This window comes from Glycine soja, chromosome 1, assembly GCF_004193775.1.
Source record: "Glycine soja cultivar W05 chromosome 1, ASM419377v2, whole genome shotgun sequence".
NCBI classification, from domain to species: Eukaryota; Viridiplantae; Streptophyta; class Magnoliopsida; order Fabales; family Fabaceae; genus Glycine; species Glycine soja.
In genome coordinates this window covers 5,748,720-5,767,188 of record NC_041002.1, presented here as the reverse complement: position 1 = coordinate 5,767,188, position 18,469 = coordinate 5,748,720, and the positions used below count along the sequence as shown (strand labels likewise).

General features: G+C 35.3%; 1 protein-coding gene and 1 pseudogene across 1 annotated transcript; both read left to right on the top strand.

Annotated features, from left to right (window-relative positions):
• The first annotated feature begins 289 nt into the window (after positions 1–289).
• Positions 290–844, top strand: LOC114406755 (glutathione S-transferase T3-like). The gene has a single exon (XM_028369557.1). The coding sequence runs from the start codon at positions 290–292 to the stop codon at positions 842–844; it is 555 nt and encodes a 184-aa protein (XP_028225358.1).
• Positions 845–14,393: 13,549 nt separating this feature from the next.
• Positions 14,394–16,522, top strand: LOC114402021 (annotated as a pseudogene).
• Positions 16,523–18,469: the final 1,947 nt, after the last annotated feature.

The following is an 18,469-nucleotide window of genomic DNA, read 5'->3' as shown; positions in this document are numbered from 1 at the left end:
GTTCATAATTTCCAAAATTTTCTATCCAAATTGGGCTAGACGAGATTGCCATTGAGGTAATAGGAGGGTCTTCGACAAAAGGAAGCCTCGAGTCGCCTTTATAGTTGAAGAAGATACACACCTCATTAGTTCATGGCTCATCATCTCAACCGATCCAATTGTTGGTGTTGGTCAAGGAAAAGAAGCGTTTTGGTTGAGAGTCATGGAAAATTACAACAAATTTCAAAGTGAACTCCGCGAAAAAGCAATTAATCAATTGAAATCATGATGTCAAAAAATTAATCTAAGCATGCAAAAATTCAAGAGTTATTACAAGCAAGCGGTATCATTGAAGAAAAGTGGTTGCACAGATAACAATGTCAAGCTTAATGCATATGCCATTTGGAAGGAAGACGAAGGAACCAATTTTGGTTTGGAACATGCTTGGCGACTTTTGAAAAATCAACTGGAATGGTTATATCAGTTTACTGAAAATTGCTCTAAAAGGATGAAGATTTCTGCATCTAGGGCATATTCATCTTCATCTAATCCAGAAACACCGATCGAAAATGTTGAAGTTGACACACTGTCTCCAATTTTCCGTTTAATGGGGCAAAAGGCAACCAAAAGGAAGAGCAAAGGGAAAAGAGTAGGAACATCTACCAATCCTGTGGACCTCATTGGTGTGGAGGAAGGAATGCGGGAAATAAATATTCTCAACGCCAAACTAGCAACCTTAAGGGAGAAAGAATTGGAAAAGGAGTATTACGATATTCTAATGAAGGACACATCTACAATGTTTGAAACTCAACTCAAAGACCATCAAGCCTTTTGTAAAACAATTAGGCATAAACTACGAATCTAGTATTAATTTGTTAAGTAGTTTTAATTTGTTATAATTGTCTTTTAATTTGTATTTTTAGGAATCATGTTTGACTTGTTTTTTTTAAACCATATTTTAATTTGTTCAATTTTTTTATTTGTGAAACTAGTCGTTATGAAACTAGTTGTTACAAAACTAGATGTTATGAAACTAGTCGTTATACAATTTGATATTTAATTGTTCAATTTGCATTCATTGTTGTATATCTCCTTCAAACAATATTCTTCTTTCACTTGTTTGTGTAATCAATACAATAGGTCGAAATAATGACTTCGACAGAGTTTGGAAACAAATTATTTATGAAACACTTGACGACGATAATGATGAACAAATCATGGGTTACTTACGTGCGATGCAACAGCAAGGAGGCAACAACAGTTAAAACAAAAAGCCTAGAAGAGTCATTAATCGCAATTGTGAAGATGAACATTTACTATTGATGAATGACTACAACTCAGAAAATTCAATATACAGAGAGACTCAATTCTGACGTAGGTTTCGAATACGGCAACAATTGTTCATTCGAATTGTCAACACTCTTAGTAATCATGATGAGTATTTCCGAATGAGATCTGAAGTTGTTGGTAGAATGGGTCTCTCACCATTGCAGGAGTGCACTACAGCTATTTGTATACTGGCATACAAATCACCTGTTGATCGTGTGGATAAGTACATTAGAATTGGCGAATGCACTGCAACCAATGCTTACAAAAATTTGTAAGGGCTGTCAATGAGATATTTGGACAAGAGTACTTGAGAAGACCCAACAACAATGATATTAATCGCCTACTACAAATTGGAGATGCACGAGGGTTTCTAGGTATATTAGGTTCTATTGATTGTATGTATTGGAAGTGGAAAAATTGTCCAGTTGTATGACAGGGCCAATATCGTAGAGGTGATCATCGCAAACCCATAATAATACTTGAAGTCTTCACTTCACAAGACTTGTGGATTTGGCATGCATTTTTTGGAGTTGCAGGTTCAAACAAATAACATTAATGTGTTAAATCAATCGTTTGTGTTTGATGATGTTTTGCAAGGTCGAGCTCCTCTAATACAATTTAAAATTAATGAAACTCCATATAATATATGGGTACTATATTGCAAATGGTATTTGTAACGACCCGCCTTGTCGCTACGATATCACCATTCTAAATACCTCGAGAAATTTTTTATTTTTTTTTTAAAACTCCCTTAATTTGCTTATGAAAATAGAAGTAATTTTTGTCTTGACATACATTCACCAAACAACACACCATCACTTGAGTGAACATATATATATATATATATATATATATATATATATATATATATGTTCACTCAAGTGATGGTGTGTTGTTTGGTGAATGTATAACTCAGTACACGTCATACACATAATGGAAAGTAAATTTGTTCATACATATAATTTAAAATCTGAGTTTTACATCTTTAGTTCAACAAAAGGAATCATGAACCAACTATGGAGGAGTTGATTAACAAAACACAACTCTCTCCCAAAATTATCCCAACGTCATCACGTCGGCTCGGCAACTCCTCAACAGAATCTCACTTCCTGCACCCTACTGCTGTCATTCTGCTCCCACAAACAAGGTTCGCGATCATCACATGTATCAACCACACGATACAAAATTGCAAGGGTGAGTTCATTATAAAAAGAACCAATGCTAAATCCAAATAACCACAATTAGTAAGAGAACATAGACAAACATCATAAGCTTACACAATATTCGTTAATCAACACACACATCTAACAATTATTCATCATCCATCCATGGATCCAATCAATTATGTTCAGAATGATGCATGCACCTGACCTCAACTCTCATATGCAATGTGGTACGTACCATCCCCAAGGAAATAGCCTAAGTGTGTTCACACGACACCTCAATTAGGGAAACTATGCAGTAAGTGTCGAGGCCACCCTGTCGAGCACCGTCACTCCCCCCCCCCCCCCCCCCCCGGTGATCAGCCTGGGCCACAAGGGAGTTCCTAAACCGAGTGACACTCCCTCTAGTACAAGTAGTCCTCCTCACAAGGAACTATAAGTACATACTGCCATAGTTTATACTATTTCCCGTGTCATATAAGCCATGAAACATGGGCACCATCAAGTGCAAGGACCATGGATGAATTAAAGATCATAAACATCCCCTCAGAGATGTTTAAACTCTTTAACCACTCTATTTTCCCCCACTAGGGACATCCGACAAGGTCAATGTACCCCCCATGAACATACACAACATACGACGTATGAACGTGAGAACCATCAAGTACAAAGACCATGGATGAATTAAAGATCCTAAACATCCCCTCAGAGATGTTTAAACTCTTTAACCACTCTATTTTCCCCCACTAGGGACATCCGACAAGGTCAATGTACCCCCCATGAACATACACAACATACGACGTATGAACGTGAGAACCATCAAGTACAAAGACCATGGATGAATTAAAGATCCTAAACATCCCCTCAGAGATGTTTAAACTCTTTAACCACTCTATTTTCCCCTACCAGGGACATCCAACAAGATCAATGCACCCCTCCCCCCACGAACATACACAACATCCAACGTATAAAACATGGTCATCATCAAGTACACTAACCATGGATGAATTAAAGATCCTAAGACATCCCCCCGGAGATGCTTAAACTCTTTAACAACTCTATTTTCCTTCACCAGAGACATCCGACAAGGTCAATGCACCCCCCCATGAACATACACAACATGCATCATCTCAATGCATTTCCAACATCATCAACATTTCATTTCAATATCATTCTCAACATAAACATCGTCTCATCGCATTGAGATTATCAACAACAACAACCTCATTCCATATCAACGTAATCATCAATAATAACATCAATTCATGTTGACCTGATCATCACTAACAACGTCATCTCAAATCAATATCATCATAAATATCAACATCACCACATATCAATTTAAGTCATCAATAGCAACATCAACAGTAAGTCGCATTCTGCATATACATATATCTTTCATGCTTGGGATTCACACTCCCTAGGTCTTCAGACAACACAAGTCTAATAAGACAATAACGTTATTCATCAACAATAAATATATTGCATTCCATTCGTCAAAAACATTGTTTTCTAAAAACAAAATCAGCATGCAATAGGGACAGACATATATTCCCATAGTTAGGTTCCCTAACCCTAACCGTGGCATCAAAACAGTAAATTTATAATAAACTCCCCTCACCTATTGTGAGCTCTCCTTCAGTTCTTCTTTGCGTCACTCAAAGGTCTCTCTCTCGTTCACGCTTGTCAGTCCAAACACAAGTCTCTATATACCAAATTGAAGGAAATTTAATATAGATTTCAGAAACAAAGTAATGACAAACATTTGGAGTCAAATACCCCTGTCAAAACATAAAGGGCTAAGGGGTGTTTCGGGTTCTACAAAAAGGGAACATCATTTTTGAAATTCTGATCATGCCAATGTGACCAGGGTTCAGTGAAGGTCACGAAAACAACACCTATTTCATAAAAAGATAACTTTTGCAATGTCTCATTCTCTAGGGTTTTTCAAAGGAAGTGTAAAAACACCCTATTACAGTACCCAACACACTAAGAGGAACTCAAACTAACTAGAAGAAGGTTTAGAAGTCAAGATTACCTCAAAGAAACTTTGAAATGGAGGATTGAGGGATTTTCTCCATCGAATCTTTGAGGAGGATTTTGAGGATTCCGCTCCGATTAAAGTGTTCCTCTTGGTGTGGGGGTTCAATGGCAAGCAACGTCGGCTTACGATAGTCACCGGTGGTCTTGGGTGGTGGAAAATGAGGTTTTAGGGTTTGGGTGGCGTTTTGGAGAAGAGGAAAGTGAAAAATCATGTTTTTCACGCTGAAAACATATTTATAACCTACAAATCTCTCTTAGCAAGCTCATCTCGCTAAGTCAAAGTCCACTTTTTGTGCTTAGCGGGAGAATTCATGCTTAGCGCAACTTTCATTGCACTATGGCTTGCTTAGCGCGCTCTTGCTCGCTCAGCGCAATTCCCTCTCGGGTTGGAATTGCACTTAGAGCGCCATGCTCACTTAGAGAGAGACCAGATTTTGTTATTTTCAAAATCCCAACGGTCAAACTATGGAGAAATGTCTTAGGAAGCTTCAAAACAAATTTGAAGACGATCCAACGATTAACAAATTTGGGATTGCGATTTTACTGAACTAGGTTTAGGTAAAATCTAAAATCTCATAATTTCAACTTAGCTCAACAAAACTCCACATAACTCAACATCCACATCAAAAAATTCACACATGACTAATTCAAGGCATACTTCAACTCATTCAAGTCAACCATATAGTCAAATAATACAATAAATACAATTAAACATCAATTTATAACTTGTAATATTTCGGGGTGTTACAGTATTTATCCTAATTGGGCCACATTTGTAAAGATCATACCAATGCCACTAAGTCCCAGAAGAAAATTATTTACAAAATGTTAAGAAGCAACGAGAAAGGTTGTAGAATGAGCATTTGGTGTGCTCAAATCTTGATTCGCAATTATATGTGGTTCATCATATGCTTGGAACATAGATACAATGAAGGATATAATGTTGGCATGCATTATATTGCATAACATGATTGTCGAAGACGAACGAGATACGTTCAATGATAATGTCAATGTTGATTATGATCATGTAGAAAATGACATTTAAAATGTTGAAGTATCTCGTGATACTCCTCCTGACTTTGCTAAATACTTGCAAACAAAACGTGTTAGGCATACAAGACTAATTCATCAACAACTTCAAACAGACTTAGTAGAGCATATTTGATAACGTTATTTGATTTTTCTTTGACATTAATGTTTTTCAATTTTTTTATTATCTAATTTATGTATTTTTCATTTGTTTAACATTTAGTCACAAATAAAAATTAAATTTATGCTCATTTTTCTATTTCTTAATATTTATAAAAAAATTCAATTTTTCATTAAAATTAATTACTTAATTAATTATATATGTTGTTAAAATTTATTTTTTTTATAATTTTTATAATATGTCATATCATGTTTTAAGCATTCCATCTAATTTTTTACTCTAATTTAATAACTAAAAAAATTTCTTAGATCAACCTAAACTTGTCAGACACTTCTAAAAAGCATTATAATTAAAAATATATTAATCATTAATTAAAACTAATCATAGGACCAAAAAATTGAAGAGCGGCGTATTATGATGTGAAATTATTGAGTTTGTCTCACAATTGCTAATAATTAACACTATAGTTACTTATTCAGTTGTTTGTTACATAAAGTAGCTACGGTTAAAGTTGTCCTTCTTAGGAAATACATTTTCATTTTCTATTTTTTAAATAAGTATGAAATATTTTTCATCTTTTATCGATTCTAGTTTGCATAAGCGATAACAATTTATATTATTTAGTTAAGTAATTTAGTATTCAAAACCTAATTTTTGATATAAAATAAATCATATTAAAATGAAAATATTTATGTTGTATATATTTTTAGTCTGATCAATCACTACTTTTGATGATAAACAATTTTTAAATGGTAAAAGGAAAATACTTTTCATTTTTTTTTCTTAATATTTTGTTGGTTTCTACTGATTAGCTCTAAGGAATTCAAGACGCTGTATATGTGGGTTAAGAATATTAGAGTACTCTTTCACCCATTATTTTAACCATATATGTACGATGAGAAATGACAAAGCAAGATCCAATTAAACACCAAAATCACCTCCATATAATACAAATAAAGTTCAGTAGATTTAGATTAGCTTAAATATACTTTTCTGATATTTGCAAATGAAATGTTTATCCGTTAATTTTGATGTCCGTCTTTTATTTCCATTGTCTATTTTAACTATGACATAATCGTTGTCAGGAAAAGAAACAAAGAAAAAAACTGTGACAAAATCAGCATTTTGATTTAAACTTTAAAGCTATTTCCCTTTTCTAGTTTCAACCGATAATGAAGAGAAAAAGAAAGCACAACGCCCAAGAGTTAAATAACGCAAATTATTTGTATCGATAAATATTAATTTATTAGAATATTAATTTTTATTAACATAAATACATATAATGCATGAAAATTATTGGAGATCACAATAATTAACTCCTGCAATCATTTCAATTTTTTTTTTCTTGGTGAATTGAGATCATTTCATATACTTGTATTAAAAATTACAGAAAATGAAGAGTCCCACATACTCCTTTGGATCCTTGCATTCCTCATATTCATAGTCAACAAATTACTACATCTGACACGTGACACACCTTTCCCAGCCTCACCTTTTTTTCTTCCTAACATAGCCGCGGATCTTGGGCAATAGTCACCAATGTCCACCATAGCAATTTCTTGACGGCCACCCACTCAAACAATTTAATCTTGAAATCAAGAAAAAGTCAAACAAATCCCTGAATTTTATTAGGATTTCATCCAAGTCTCTTTTGTTTCTCATCTTGGTCCTTAGTACGAGGACTTAGTGATAATAATAATATAAGCATAGATACCAAATTTAGCAAAAATGATAAATTTTAGGGACTTAAATAAAATCGTAAAAAATTTTCAGAGACTTATTTAAGTTTTCGCTTAATTCTAGAAACTAAAATTAAAGAGAGATAAAAATTCAGCACTAAATTGTTCATTCATTAAATAATTTATTATCCTTTTCGAAGCCTACTTTAAACAAACAGGTGTGGTCGACAAAGGAAAAAGGAATGATTAGTAACACTGTATTTATTGTTAAAATATGTCAAATATTCTATTAGTTAATATTAGGCAATCAAATATTATATTAACTGTAAATTAGGCTTTATTACAGTTAGGTCATTTGTGCAGTTATCATTCCTTTAATAGATGAGAAATTATAGGACCCTTATATATATATATATATATATATATATATATATATATATATATATATATATATATATATATATATATATATATATACAACACTATTTTATGAATAAAATACATCAGACTTATTCTTTAAACCTTTTTATATGGTATCAGAGCCTAACACCGACACCCTCTCCAATATAGGAATCGATGCTTCTTTATTTCTTTGGATATTTCTTATGGCTCCTTCTGATAAAAATCAATCGGCGAAACGTGATTCTGGGACTTCCCCTGCTACCCATATGCACGAAGCGCTCACCCTTGAACGGCTTAACGGCACCAACTATGTCGAGTGGTCATTGAATGCGCAGAATAAGATCAGAGGCAGAGAACGTTTTACATCTCTGGAACAAAGGTTGCACCAGAAAACAATTAATCTGATGAATATGAAGCATGGGAAGATGAAAACTGCCTAGTCAAGTCTTGGCTTCTGGACTCCATGACGAAGGAAATCAGATCCCTCTTTATTCGCTTAGCTATGGCAAAGGACATCTGGGACACTGTGCAGCAAACATACTCAGTCAACCAGGATGCGTCCAGATCTTATCAATTATATCGTGAGGTAATCTCAACTCAACAAAATGGAAGCTCTGTTATTACATAGTTTAGTTAATTGCAAAGGTTATGGTTGGAGTATGATACCATCACGAATTGTACCAGGAATGCCCTAAAGATGTTGAGAAGTATAACAACATGATTAATTCTCAACGAGTTTATATCTTTTTGGCTGGCCTGGATTCACATTTGGATGCAGTTTGCGGCCATATCCTTTCTACCACTCCCCTTCCAAATGTTTAATCAGTTTATGCAACTGTTTGTGCCGAGGCAAACTGCCAATAGGCTATGCTTGATAGTGAGTCTACTATGGGGACTGCCTTTGTTGTTAAGAAGTATTCTAAGAAAGGAATCCGCAAGTGTACCCACTACAATGGGGATAATCATGTCGTGGAGACATCTTTTAAACTCCATGGCTATCCGAATTGGCATCCAAAAGGCAAAACTACTCCCAATACCAAGGTAGACGCTACTTCCAAGAGCCATATTTCTATTGCGGCTGGATTTTTGACCAAGTCAGGTATATCTAACTCTGTTCTTAATCTTTTTGTTGTTACTAGGGGTAGTGAGTGGATAATTGATTAAAGTCCTACTGATCATATGACTTGTGATCCTCATAAATTTACTAGTTTTTCCCCTGATTGTTCCAAAACTTTTATTATTAATGCTAATGGGGTCTCATCACCTATTGAAAGTGTAGGTATTGTATGCCTATCACCCTCCTTATCGATTCCTAATGTTTTATTTGTTCCTACATTAAACTGTAATTTTCTCTCTGTTAGCAAATTAACCAAATCACATTCCTGTGTTGCCTCGTTTTATCCAACCCATTGTCTTTTTCAGACCATCCATTCAAAGGAGAAGATTGACAGTGGTAGAGAGAGTGAAGGACTGTATTATCTGGAAAATGTCTCACAATAAACCCATAAAGGAGCATTGGCTTGTCTTGTGAATGAACACATACAAGATAAAAACAAAAGGGAAATATGGCTATGGTATAGACGATTGGGACATCCCTCTTTTGGTTATCTAAAAAAATTGTTTCCATCGCTATTTCATAAATGCAATATTTCTGATTTTCTTTGTGAAACTTGTGTAAAGGCAAAAATCCATCGTGTTGTGTTTCCTTTAAGCAATAAAAAAACTGATTTTCCTTTTTCATTAATTCACATAGATGTTTGGGGCCCTGCCCCACAATCTACGCATAATGGGAAAAATGGTTTATTAGTTTTGTTGATGATTGTACTCGGGTAACCTAGGTGTATTTGCTTAAACATAAAAGTGATGTGTGTGATGTGTTTCGTTCCTTTCATCAGATGATAGCTACACAATTTAACACATATATTAAGGTCATTAGATCAGACAATGAAGGGGAATATTTTAAGACTGAATTAATAAAGTTCATGAACTCTAATGGAATCTTGCATCAAACCACATGTCCTTATTCACAACAACAAAATGGAGTGGTTGAGAGGGAAAATAGACATATATTAGAGGTGACAAGATCACTTTTGATAGATAGTAATGTCCCATCTCATTTATGGGGTGAGGTTGTGAGCTTTGCAGTTTATTTCATTAATCGAACCCCTTCTAGTGTGCTTAACTTTAGAAGGCCTTTGGATCTGTTGTCTAATTATTGTATCCTTCCTTCCATGGTTTATTTACCACCTCTTTTTTTTGGATGTGTTATATTTGTTCACTTACACCCACATCAACATACAAAGCTTGAGGAACAAGCTATTAAATGTGTTTTTGTTGGGTATGGATCAACTCAAAAAGGTTATCATGCGTACCATCCACCATCAAAGAAATTTTATATCTCTATGGATGTGACATTTAATGAGCTTAATTTTCTTTATGTTGATTCTACACTTCAGGGAGGAAATGAAAGTGAAGTGCATAATCATGATATTAGTATGTTTGATATCTCAGATATAAAATTATATTGTAAAGATAAATTATCGTGTGAGGATCATTCTGCAGGAAGTAAGTCAATCCTAAAGATGGAGAATTCTTTTTTGGATAATACAGTGTCTTCTGATCATAACCAATTGGCTCAATCTTCTCCACAAGCTCGGCTTGACTCTTCAGAGGTACCTTCTGATCCTATCTCTGATAATACTAATGTAAATGAAACTGATCATGAAATTATTTCTCTTGATCCTACCCTTGATAATACTAATTTAGATGAAACCGATCATGAAATTGATCCTTGTCTGCGTGAGACCACCAGCACACCAAACACTGAGTCTACTATTGTCCAATATAAACTTCCACCCCGCTCTAATCATGGTCAACCTCCAGCTAAATATGAACTAGACCTCCAAGTCAAAGTTAAATATCCCATTAGTAAATATGTGTCATATCACAAGTTATCCCAGTCATATGCATCATTTGTATCTCAATTATCTCCAATTTCTATTCCTAGTAATATACAGGAAGCTTTGGCAGATCCTAGATGGACCGAAGCAATGGTTGATGAGATGGCAGCTTTAGAAAAAAAACAACACTTGGGATCTTGTGTCCTTACCAAGAAGGAAGAAAACTGTGGGCTGCAAATGAGTACTTACAATCAAACACAAAGCTGATGGAACTATTGAGAGGTATAAAGCACGACTTGTGGCTAAAGGTTACACTCAGTCTTATGGTGTAAATTACCAAGAGACGTTTGCACCGTAGCCAAACTCAACACTGTGAGAATACTTTTGTTGGTAGCAGCAAACCAAGATTGGCCTCTTCTATAATTTGATGTGAAAAATGCTTTCCTACATGGAGAAATTTTAAAAGAAATTTATATGGATTCCCCACCAGGCATGACAGATCCAAATGGAATGAAGGTTTGCAAATTAAAGAATGCTCTATATGGATTAAAACAATCCCAAGAGCATGGTTTGGAAGGTTTACCAAGTCTATGAAGGCTTTTGGCTATAGAGCAAGTAACTCTGATCACACCTTATTTTTGAAGAGAGGTAAAGGAAAAATTACAGCTTTGATTATATATGTAGATGACATGATTGTTACAGGAAATGACCAAGATGAGATTTCTAGTTTGCAACAATACCATGCATCTAAATTTGAGATGAAACAACTTGGAAACCTCAAATATTTTTTGGGTATTGAAGTAGCTAGATCAAAACATGGTATTTTTCTATGTCAAAGAAAATATACTCTTGACTTACTATCAGGAAAACTAATTTATTTGTCCAATACACGTCCAGATGTTACCTATGCAATGAATGTCGTTAGTTAATTTATGCATGACCCATGAAAGCTTCATATGGATGTTGTCGAGAGGATTTTGAGGTATTTGAATTCCACTCATGGAAAAGGAATTGTGTTCTCAAATCATGGAAACTTAAAGGTAAAAGGGTACACTGATGCAGATTGGACAGGTTCAAAAGATGATAGAAGATCTACCTCTGGATACTTTACTTTTGTAGGAGGGAATCTTGTAACTTGGAGGAGTAAAAAACAACCCGTAGTAGTAAAATCTAGTGCAGAAGCATAATTCAAAGGCATGGCACTCGGTGTATGTGAACTTTTGTGGGTTAAAAATGTACTATCATATTTGGGTTTTAAACCAATGAAACTATGAGTTTGTACTGTGACAATACATTGGCTATAACAATTGCTCTTAATCTTGTCCAACATGATAGAACAAAGCAAGTAGAGATTGATAGACATTTCATCAAAGAAAATCCTGAAGTTGGAATAATTTCCTTTCCCTTTGTAAGATCTGAATTGCAATTGGCTGATGTTCTCACCAAATGAGTGTCAAGCAGAGTGTTTAATGAGTCTCTATTCAAGTTGAGATGTGTGATATCCATGCACCAACTTGAGTGGGGGTGTTAAGATATGTCAAATATTCTATTAGTATTAGGCAATCAAATATTATGTTAGCTGTAAATTAGGCTTCATTACCGCTGAGGTAATTTGTGCAGATTTGTGCAGTTGTCATTCTTGTAGAAGCAAGCTTCTTGATGATGAATCATGATAATGAATCAAGTTGATTCAAGCAGTTTTAATGATGACAAAGATGATGACAAAAAGGCCAAAGAATGATTTCAAGATTGAGTTAACAAGTTCAAGATCAAGATTAATTTCAAGTTTCATGAGAAGAAATCAAGAAGATTCAAGAATCAAGAGAAGTTTGATTTCAAGATTCAAGAGAAGATGAATTCAAGATTCAAGAGAAGAAATCAAGAAGACTTCACAAGGGAAGTATTGAAAAGATTTTTCAAAAAACATACATAGCACAGTTTTGTTTTTCAAAAGAGTTTTTCTCAAAATTTTCTTAAGTTACCAGAGTTTTTACTCTCTGGTAATCAATTACCAGTTTCCTGTAATCGATTACCAGTGGCAAAGTTTGATTTCAAAAGCTTTTAATTGAATTTGCAACGTTCCAATTGATTTTTAAATGGTGTAATCGATTAGAATACATTGGTAATCGATTACCAGTGTATCTGAACATTGAAATTCAAATTCAATTGTGAAGAGTCACATCTTTTCATAAAATGCTTTGTGTAATCGATTACATGGTTTTTGTAATCGATTACTAGTGGCAAGTTTTGAATAAAAATCAAGATATTGAACTCTTCCAATGGTTTTCAGGTTTTTCTCAAGGTTATAACTCTTCCAATGGTTTTTCTTGACCAGACACGAAGAGTCTATAAAAGCAAGACCTTGACTTGCATTTTAAAAACTTGATATAACTTTTTCATATATTATTTTACAACCTTTGAATCTCTTTAAACATCTTTTTGAACTTCTTCTTCTTCTTCTTCTTTTGCCAAAAGCTTTCTGAGTTTTCTAGTTTGCAAACCTTGTTCTTTCACAGAAAACAAAAGTGTGCTATATCTTTTCATTCTCTTCTCCCTTTGCCAAAAAGAATTCGCCAAGGACTAACCGCCTGAATTCTTTTTGTGTCTCTCTTCTCCCTTTTCCAAAAGAACGAAGGACTTACCGCCTAAATTCTTTTGTGTCTCCCTTCTCCCTTTTCAAAGAATTCAAAACGACACAGTCTGAGAATTCTTTTGATTCTTCTCTTTCCCTTAAACAAAAGATTTCAAAGGACTAACCGCCTAAGAACTTTGTCTTAACACATTGGAGGGTACATCCTTTGTGGTACAAGTAGAGGGTACATCTACTTGGGTTGTTGTAACTGAGAACAAGAGATGATACATCTCTTGTGGATCAGTTCAAGTGGAGGGTACATCCACTTGGTTGTTCAAAGAGAACAAGGGAGGGTACATCCCTTGTGGATCTTTGCTTGTAAAGGATTTTACAAGGTTGAAAAGAAATCTTAAAGACCGCAGGTCGCTTGGGGACTAGATGTAGGCACGGGTTGTTGCCGAACCAGTATAAATTCTTGTGTTTGTCTTCTTCTTCCCTACACTCTTTAATTTTCGTTGTGCACTTTAATTATCGCTTTTACTTTTGGTTAAGTTTCTATTTCTATTCTTTACTTTCTTAACATTATAGTAAAAGCCCAATTGAATCTAGTAACATTAAGAAGGATAAATTTTTAATTAGTAAAAGTTCATTAATAATTAATTCAACCCCCCCCCCTTCTTAATTATTCTGAGGTCACTTGATCCAACAATTCCTTTAATAGATGAGAAATTATAGGACCCTTGTATATATATATATATATACACACACAACACTATTTTATGAATAAAATACATCAGACTTATTCTTTAAACTTTTCTGTATTTATTATCCCTTTTACCACTAGCCAAGAAGAAACAAATGAAGTATGTATAGCCCACATTTTCGCAAATAAAGTCCGTTCTTCCTTTACTACTCACAAGTCAATATGCATTTGCTGATTGATTATTGCAATGCTACTATGGAACTTCCACAAATTAACCAAGTTCATAAGCTTCTTTTCATAGCATGTGTGTTGTTCTTCCTTGCAAGTTTGGGTTTGTCTTTCCCTTTTGAACTTCAAGGTAAGCCATGCAACTCTGGTTTCCTTTCTTATTGAGCTTTAAATAATGTTTTGATTGGTCTCAAGTCTCAACTAGCACTTAATTTCACTATGTAGGAAATAGTAGGCAATGGCACATGACTTCAAATGTTAAGGAAGTAGCAAGCAAGTCTTATGACTATATTATAATGGGGGGAGGCACATGTGGTTGTCCATTAACTGCTACACTGTCAGAGAAATTCTCTGTGCTACTCATAGAAAGAGGTGGTTCACTATATGGGAATCCATTGGTGATAGACAAGACGTACTATGGTTTTCCATTAATTAAGACAAATAAGTATATGTCAATGGCACAAAGTTTTACTTCACAGGATGGAGTTGGCAATGTCAGAGGAAGAGTTCTTGGAGGAGGTTCAACTATAAATAGGGGCATTTATAGTAGAGCAAGTGAGGAATTTGATAGAAAAGTTGCTTGGGACAAGAAGCTTGTCAAGGGAGCATATGAATGGGTGGAATCCAAGGTTGTCTTTCCTCCTTTTTATCTCTCCCAATGGCAATTTGTTGTTGAATTCAGCATTCTTGAAGCAGGAGTCTTACCATACAATGGCTTCAGCTTGGAACATATCAAGGGAACCAAATTTCTGGGAGTGTGTTTGATGAGTTTGGAAAGAGACACACCTCAGCTGACCTTCTAAATGCAAGGAACCCAAACAACCTCACAATCCTTCTGAATGCCACAGTCAAGAGTATCATCTTTCATCACAATAGTAAGTCAAACAAAAATAAGAATAAAGTAAAGAAGTAGAATGAATTGAGTTTCTGCCATATGCTAAAATCAACTTATGCACTTTTACTTTTATAGAAATTGTCATCTAACTTCTCCAAAAGTTGAGCTGCATAGGTTGATTTTAACTTACAAAAAGGTTCAATTTATTGTATCTTAGTTTAATTACTTATTTGATTCCTATAGTTATAATAACTTTGTTTGAGTCCCCATGGCCTGTACTTAAAAGTATTCCCTTTTAATCCCTGCAAATACCATTTTTAATCCCTTCTAGTTCTCGCCATAGGGACTAAATGGAATTAAAATGATATATGTAGGTAATAAAAGGGATTAAAATGGTGTGTAGTGACTAAAAAGGAATGTTTTTAAACATAGGGACTGAAAGAGAGAGTTTTGTAACTAAAGAAACCAAATGAGTAGTTAAACCTTTTATCTTTTTGTTCTCTTTTCTTTAAAATGTTTATAAAGGATTTTTTCACAAAAAAGACTAACACTAGGATTTTTTCAAACCCCAATTCAGTACTCACTTTGAATTTTGACCACTCAAATGTTGTAGGAAACAGGAATGAAACCAGAGCTAAGGGTATAAGGTTCATCTAGAGTCATGGCAACTTGGATGAAACACATGAAGCCTACATTAAACAAGTCAAGAATTCAAGTTCAAAGGGTGATGTTATATTGGCAACAGGTGCCTTAGGTAGCCCTCAACTTCTACTACTAAGTGGCATAGGGCCAAAATAACAGCTAAGAAGGTTCAACATTCAAGTAGTGCATGACATGAAAGGGGTTGGGCAAGGAATGCGATACAATCCTTGCATCAAAGTTTTTGTGGATTCTAAATGACAAAATAGGCTCCCTGATCCACCCCAAGTGGCTGGCATAACAGATGACTTCAAAATCATAGTTGAAGCAGGAATAGCTCCTGTAAGTTCCAACTCATCAAGGATTATAATTGCTGCCAAGATAGCAATGCCTACTTCAAAAGGAGTGCTAGAACTGAACAACACATACCCCAGGCTGAACCCTTCTGTAAGGTTCAACTATCTATCAAGTGAAAATGACATGAAAGAATGTGTGAAGATGATAAAATTGCTCAATCGAATCGCAAGATCAAAGTCCATTGCATTTTTCCTTGGTGAGTCATGGCAAGAAAAACTGATAGGTATTGGTGTTGATCTAAGAAACTTTTGCAAGAAAAATGTGAGAACATTCTATCATTATCATGGGGGTTGCACGATTGGATCGGTTGTGGATGAGCACTAAGGTTTATGGTATAAAGGGATTGAGGATATTGGATGGCTCAACTTTTTCAAAGTCACCAGGCACAAACCCAATGGCTACCCTTTTGATGCTAGGAAGGTACCAAGTACTCAAAATTCTAAGAGAAAGGAAAGCAAATTCTGGCTTACATTTCAAAGAGAACACAAAATAAGTTTCTTGATTGCTTGTTAAACCAAACCAGTATGTAAAAAGAATAAGGCGGACCTTACGAGCCAAATAGTGTGTATGTTGACGCAGAACGGAAGCGCTAGGTTAGCCAAACGCTAAACCTGATTAACAAAGACGAGTCGCAAGCACGAACTTGTCAAAATAGGATTTCGGAGTCCACCGAAAATTGAGATATAACTCGAATATTTTATTGAATGAAAAATAACTGCCTCTAAAGGCTACAATGATTTGGTTTAAATAGTAAGGGAAATAAAAAAATAACAAATCTAGAATAATAAAAATAGCAAATCTAGAATAATAAAAATAACAAATCTAAATCTAGAATAATAGAAATAACAAATCTAGAATAATAAAAATAGCAAATCTAGAATAATAAAAATAACAAATCTAAATCTAGAATAATAAAAATAGCAAATCTAGAATAATAAAAATAACAAATCTAAATAAACCCCCCTACATCAGTCTCCTCCACCTCAAAAGAACTCGACCCCGAGTTCTCATCTCGATAAAGGACTTCATCTGCATGGTACTCATATATATCTGCCACATTGAAAGTGTTAGAAATGTTCATTGATGCTGGAAGGGCCACGACATAAGCATTGTCATTGATCTTGCGAGTCACTTGGAACGGGCCATATTTGCGAGGCTGCAGCTTGCTGTAGGTACCAACTGGAAATCTTTCTTTTCGCAGAAACACCATCACTTCATCTCCCACATTGAACACTTTGACTCTTTGGCGTTTATCTGCCGCAATTTTGTTTTTCAATCCAGTAGCTTCCAATTTGGACTTGACAGAATCTTTCACAGCTATAATCTCTTCAGCCATATTTTCAGCAGCCACACTAAATCCAGGAGCCTTAGGCAGCTTAATCAAATCAACCACGTGCCTAGGAACAGAGGTGTAAACAAGTGAGAAAGGTGTTTTTCCAGTAGCAGAATGCATAGTGCTGTTATAAGCAAACTCAACTTGAGGCAAAGCCAAATCCCACTGCTTCGGTTTGTCACCACAAACACATCGAATCATATTTCCCAGAGTTCTGTTTGTGACCTCAGTTTGTCCATCAGTTTGGGGATGAGCTGTAGAACTCCTGTTCAGTGATGTATCAAATAACTTCCATAAGGTGATCCAGAAATGACTGAGGAATTTGGTGTCCCTGTCTGAAGTAATGGATTTTGGAACTCCGTGAAGATGCACAACCTCCCTGAAAAACAGTTTGGCTATGTTGGATGCATCAGCTGTCTTCTTACAAGCAATAAAATGGGACATCTTGGAGAATCGGTCTACAACCACAAACACGGAATCCACGCCTCGCTGGGTACGAGGTAGACCCAACACAAAATCCATAGCTAAATCCTGCCAAATGTCATCAGGAATGGGTAGAGGCATGTAAAGACCAGTATTTTGTGACTGGCCTTTAGAAACTTGGCAAGTATAGCACTTCTTGACTATGGTTCCAGCATCTTTTCGCAGGTGTGGCCAATAAAACCTTTCTTCCAGACTAGCAATGGTTTTATCTCTCCCCATATGCCCACTCAGACCACCACCATGTAGATCCCTAATTAATTTCTCCCTCAAGGACGAACATGGAATGCACAGTCGGTTTCCCTTAAAAAGAAACCCTTCACGAACATGAAAATCGTCACAAGGATGCTCACGGCATTTAGCCCATAATTCTTGGAACTCAGCATCATTCTCATACAACTCCTTCAGACATTCAAAGCCTACTACCTCCTGTGCTAAAGTGACAAGCAACGAATCCCTCCTACTCAAAGCATCAGCTACTTTGTTAAGGGCTCCAGATTTATGTTGAATGATAAAAGGGAACTTTTGCAGAAAACTAACCCACCGAGCATGCATCTTGTTGATCAGTTTCTGACTATGGAGAAATTTCAGAGCCTGGTGATCAGTGAATAAAATGAATTCTCTATGAATCAAGTAGTGCTCCCACTGGCGAAGAGCTCTAAAAACAGCATAAAATT